General features: G+C 44.2%; 1 protein-coding gene across 1 annotated transcript in view; it reads right to left on the reverse strand.

The window, feature by feature from the left end:
• LOC121876354 overlaps positions 1 to 1,340 on the reverse strand; it is a 103,679-nt gene extending 102,339 nt beyond the window's left edge. The window contains 2 exon segments of the mRNA XM_042381424.1: positions 89 to 396; positions 545 to 1,340. Coding sequence (XP_042237358.1) covers positions 89 to 396; positions 545 to 1,340 — 1,104 coding nt within the window.
• Positions 1,341 to 6,000: the final 4,660 nt, after the last annotated feature.

Below are 6,000 nucleotides of genomic sequence, written 5' to 3' on the forward strand. Positions count from 1 at the left end.
TTGACACTTCAGAGAGTGTGGTCCAGAGTGGTTCCAGCTCATCACCCGACTTCATCCAACCCCAGTCACATGGTGATGGCAGACTGACAAACGCTATTGCTGCCTGTCCCCAGATATGTCCAGCCTGATAAGCAGCTCTTTTTATGTGCTGCTCCAGAGCTGCTCGTGTTGGTGGGAGATGCTCCAGTGATCTTGATTTCCTTGAAAACAGTTTCTTTCTCAGCACGTTCACGTCACAGGATGTGCTTGTATGGTCATAGAGCAGCACGATGAATCTCTCCAGTGTCGACAGGACACCAACAGGCAGCTCACTTGAGGTGGAAGCCAGACTGAGGAAGGCGGTTGTCACTTCCGGAAATGCATTCCATGTGGCCCAGGCTGCCTTCTTGCTATGACCTGCAAAGGCAGATACCGTGTCGCAGCCAATTATTGCGTGAAACACTGGACTTCTCAGGTCCCAGGGCCTTTGCAATCTGATGTGCTGCTATGTAACGTCGATTCTTTCCTTTGCCAAAAGTACGCTATAGTTCATCTAGTGCCTCACTCCATTCATCCGCTAGAGCAATTGCAAGGATGACAACATCTGTATCGACGGTACGAATGAGTATTTGCCGGTGACCACATTCCAAGGCATCAGCTGCATGAACCATCATCCTAGTGTCGGCCTCTTCGTGGTTGCATGGTGCCAAGTTGGCAGTGTCCTTCTGGGGTGGAACAGTGAGTACCTGTTTCTTGTCTGCGACAACCAGCTGTTTACTTTCTATGACAACCAACTGCATAACCTGTTCTGACAGGAAACTGAAGAGATCCTCTTTGTTGTCAGTGTTGCGATGAAAGTTTTGCCAGTTGCTAGGTAGAGGACCAGAGGCAGTGACGTGTCTTCGAATGCCCTTGCCAAGGTTACATCTTACTGTTGCTTTTAGGCTCCCAGATTTCAGGTAGCAATCCCATACCAGGTCAAGTCGAGATCGATATTCGAGCTGTGATTCATTATAGGGAATGAACACAGCTGTGTTGTATTCTTGAAATGTCCGACTGCCTCCTGGCTTCAACATTTCCACAACGGCAGGTCCATCGAGTATAATTGAGGTGACATGTGGAGCGTCAGTGATCTTGTCAGCAAGCTGTTCAAGGGGTGTGAGTACGTCGGCCTTCTTGCTGAAGCGGAGTTTCCCATTACTGGAGAGTGCTGGTGGATAGGCCCGGTTTTCATGCTTGAAGAATTCGTCCAAATCACCCTCTCTTGTTTGACAGGCTATGTAGAGCCTGGAGAAGAGTCCACAGTCGCCTTTTGCGAAGGCTAGTTGCTGCTTACTCCTAGTTGGAGACTTGGATTTCATAGAATTGAATAGTGTTAGCTAGTTGAGCTTAATAGTGTCACCAATAGGCTTAGACTTGTCTTTAAGGCGTTCTCTTACATATGAATGGAATTGTTCTTGTCCAAGCTTGACAACATTTTGCACACTCTTCACGGCTTCTGGACACAAGATTCCTTTCTATGAAGAACCATTAGGTCAGCACTTTCTTCTTCAAATGGGTTTCCCATTTCTTTCATGACAAGTGTAAGTGCTTTCACACCCTGAAGAAACTTGTCCTGCGTCGTGTTGGTTTGCTCATGATGGTGGAAGTTAGCCTTGGTTTGCTCAGCTTTCTGCGATGATTCAAATTCAGCAATGACCCGTGCTATTTCTGGGCCATCCACTGTCGAAGTGCACAAGGGTTTCCAGTCAAACCGACTGCACCACCATCACCTTTGATGCAGGCATTGTTCTGCTCATGGGCCTGGTCTAGTGCCATTGCAGAAAAACGGCGGGCTGTCTTTTTTGTAGTGAAATGTCCAGCTTGAAACTTTGCAGCCACGTCAGGATGCTTGTCCGAGAGCTCTGTCATGTCCTTCAGGTGGACTGGAACCCACCGAGAATAATGAGTATGATCCAAGGCGAAGAACCACTGACACAGTTCAGCCAGAGCATCCATGTATAGCAAGAAGTTTGATTCTCGGAGTGATCTAACAAACATAAAGATACTTAGCTCTAGGTTGAGGGTGGTTGCCCAGTACTGAAACTGGGGACAACATTCAGCCCTTTACTGACACCAGACACCAAACTCTAGGGGCTCATGACCATCACTTTGGGCATCTTCAGTGTATTTGCCATAAGCCTTGTGCTGTAGGAATTTCAGGGTTGCTGCTGTTATCTGATGGCCTCGCCTGGTGCGTGTGACGTGAGCAGCCTTTAGGAAAGAGTTCGCAGTTCCTGGGCTGGCAATATCGGCTTGCACCAGGGTTTCTGCCCACCCGCTACCCTGCAACCAACTGCCTGCCATCCTCAGAGCCGCCATTTCAATGTGGAGACCGCCCAGACTCATAATAAATTTCTCTTCGCCGTAATTTTCAGGTCAATTCCAATGAATCTGATTTATAGCGGCCACTCAAATCCAGTATCGAGTGGTTCCATATCTGAAAATGTTCATATACCATTACCCCATCGCTGTACCAAATTTGGTGCTTTCATCATTAAATGCACAATTGTTATGAAAATTGTAGCTATGCCGCTCCACTATTAGTCCTAATACGATCTATAGCTGTCTCGAACTTATCAAGAAGCTCTTCACTCCTACACCGGCCAATATCATTGCCTCCTGCACTGAGGCAGATAATGGGTTTGTTCCCATTACCAGACAAGATATTGTCCATCCTGTGAACTATATCTCCCACCCCAGCCCCTGGCAAACACACCCTCATCCTATTTTTATTTCTACCACAAAAGGCTCTGTCCATGTACCTTACCTGTGAGTCACCAACAATTAAAGTTTTTATACCTTCCTTGTCAGCCCTGTCCCTGACTGTACTAACGTCAATTACGTCTATCAAGGGACTGAACGAGTTGGTACACATACACACACACTGTCACTATGTTGATATGCCCTGTAGTTTGAGCTTCTCCCCATCTAATTATTATATATCATATTTGTATCACTTATGTTACTTGTATATCATTTGTAAAGCAAGAGACCCATTCCCCAATTATGTAATTGTATATTTTCAGCCTTCCGGCTGCCATGCTCTTTCAATAAACCGTTAATTATTATTATTATTATTATTATTATTATTATTTATTATTGTTCCATTCTTGTTTGCCTATTCCGTCAAATGTTCGTCCATTCTGCCAACTGTTCGTCCATTAACATTTCGTAATATAAATTACGTCTCCCTCTAATAATATAACCCAAATCAGATCTCACTTGATTCACTCGTTACACTAGTCTTGTTTTCACATATCAGCCCCGACAGAATCATTTACACCTCGCGTGATTTGAAGTTCGTGAGATCCGTAATTGATTCTCTTGTGTTTACGCTTTTAAAATGTTCACATAACTTATAAATCTGGCATGACATTATCTGAACAGTACGTAAATTAATGTATCATAAGGAAGATCATGATATATCGTTAACGAAACCTGGAATTAATAAAAGAAAACTCACAAGGGCTTTTAACGATGGTAAAAAAAAACAGAATTTGCCAGTGAACGGTGCCAATAAAAGCTACAATGGTGCTACGAATGTCAGGGTATTGTTTTTTAATGACGGAGAGCCATTACTTAAAGGTGTGTTGAAGCAGTAAAGAAATATTGGATATTTTATGACTGAAGATGGTGGAACTGGATATAGTGAATCGAGGCATAAAGAAGTACACACACACACACACAGAGCGTCAGCGTTACCAAAGGACAGGGTACAGTGACTTATCCATATGTATATTTAATCACCCCCGTGTTAATACATTCGATCAAGAGAGGTGATGAGATGCACAGAGTTGGCAACACTGGACAATGGGTAATCAAGTGGTAAAATTGGCAATCTGTGTTTATGCATAACCAAGAGATTGTTGATGGGTGGGAGAGGGTGTGGGGTGGAGTGAGGAAGGGGTAGGGGGTTGAGGGGGAGGGTGGGGGAGAGGAGGGGTGAGGTGTGAGGGGGTGAGAAGTGGGGGGGGGACTTCGTCTGGTTTATTTGGTGGCTCAGAATTATTCCTGTTATTTATGTTTTGTGATTCGTAATTAGACGGTGATGATGGTGATTATGGTGGTGATGATGGTGACTGTGGTAGTGATGGTGGTGGTGATGATGGTGGTAATGATGGTGTTGATGGTGACTGTGGTAGTGATGGTGATGCTTATGATAGTGGTGGTGATGATGAAAGTGGTGGTGACGATGATGGAGATTATGATGGTAGTGGTGATGGTGATGATGGTGATAGTGGTGGCGACTGTGGTGGTGATGGTGAGGATGATGGAGATTGTGTTGGTGGTGGGAGGAGCAAGGCGTTCATGTCTAACTAATCTATTAACATTCTTTTCATCAGTTTTCGAATGGGTGGACGAGGGGCACAATTATGATGTGGTATATCTCGACTTTAGCAAAGCCTTCGACAGAGACCCCCACGAAAGACTAATTAGGAAGGAAGAAGCACATGGCATCAAAGGTAATATCCTTAAATGGATGAGGGCGTGGTTACAGGGCAGGAAACAGCAAGTGAGTATTAACGCCACTAAATCCCATTGGAGCAACGTCACTAGTGGAGTTCCCCAAGGCTCAGTACTTGGACCATTATTGTTTATTGTATACATAAACGACATAGATATCGGCATAGACAGCAACATAAGTAAATATGCTGATGACACTAAAATAGGAAGTGTTATTAAATCTGACGAGGACTCCGCAAAACTACAGGAAGATCTGAACAAATTTTTTGAATGGTCTGAAAAATGGCAAATGAAATTCAACGTGGACAAATGTAAAGTACTCAGTATAGGAGATGTAAACAGGGAAACCAGTTACCAGATGAACAGAGATGCTATTGAGAAACCTGACTGCGAGAGAGATTTAGGAGCAATGATAAGTAGGAACCTTAAGCCAAGTAAACAATGTGTTTTTGCTCGTAACAAGGCTAATAAAGTACTTGGGTTCATACAAAGGAGTGTTAGTTACAAGACTAGCGAGGTCATCCTAAAACTGTATTTTGCGCTTGTGAGACCACACCTGGATTACGCAGTTCAGTTCTGGTCCCCGTATTACAGAATGGATATAGAATCCTTGGAAAGAATTCAGAGGAGAATGACAAGACTAATCCCGGGTATCAGGAACCTTGAGTACAGAGACAGGTTAAAGCATCTTAATTTGCACTCCCTGGAGAGACGTAGAGCGAGGGGCGACCTGATAGAGGTGTATAAATGGAAGTCAGGGCTAAACAGACGGGACATAACAAAGGTACTCAAACTATCCAGCCAGGAGCGAACTGGTAACAATGGTTTTAAATTAGACAAATTTAGATTTAGGCGCGAAATAGGTAAACACTGGTTTGGAAACATAGTGGATGAATGGAACAAGTTACCAAATATCATCATTAACTCGAATACGCTGGATAGCTTCAAACATAGGTTGGATGCTTATATGAGCAATAGGGGTTGGGTGTAAACGGGACTGCCGAGTATGGGCCAACAGTCCCGCTGCAGTTTCCTCCATTCTTATGTTCTTGTGTTCTTATACCTGGCTGTTATTATGGGCGATATAAGCAACATCTGGTACAAGATATACACTATACTGCCTATAATATATAGACACGTGGGGAGGACTAGATGCTGTATGGGTGTATCATTACCTCCTCCCCCCTCCTCCAACCCCTTCCCCCCTCTCCCTCTCCCCTTCTCCCTCGGTAGATGTTATCGTACACACACCCACACACACACACTCACTATACGCCTCACCTCACTTCATCAATAAACACCCTGGGGGACCTGGTCTTTGATCTACATTTTCTGGCACATCAAATGTTCGTCAACTGTGATTTAAAATGTCTAAATTGGCCGTCATGTTGGTTCCGTTTATCTAATCTGTTAGTAACTGCCGGTCAAGTTACATCACAATGGGGAGGAGAGAAACTAGATGACGGATATGTTGGTCTATGGTGAATGAGGACGATTGGTAATGACTGTAAAAAA

The sequence above is a fragment of the Homarus americanus genome, unplaced genomic scaffold (genome assembly GCF_018991925.1).
Source record: "Homarus americanus isolate GMGI-L3 unplaced genomic scaffold, GMGI_Hamer_2.0 scaffold34921, whole genome shotgun sequence".
NCBI lineage: Eukaryota > Metazoa > Arthropoda > Malacostraca > Decapoda > Nephropidae > Homarus > Homarus americanus.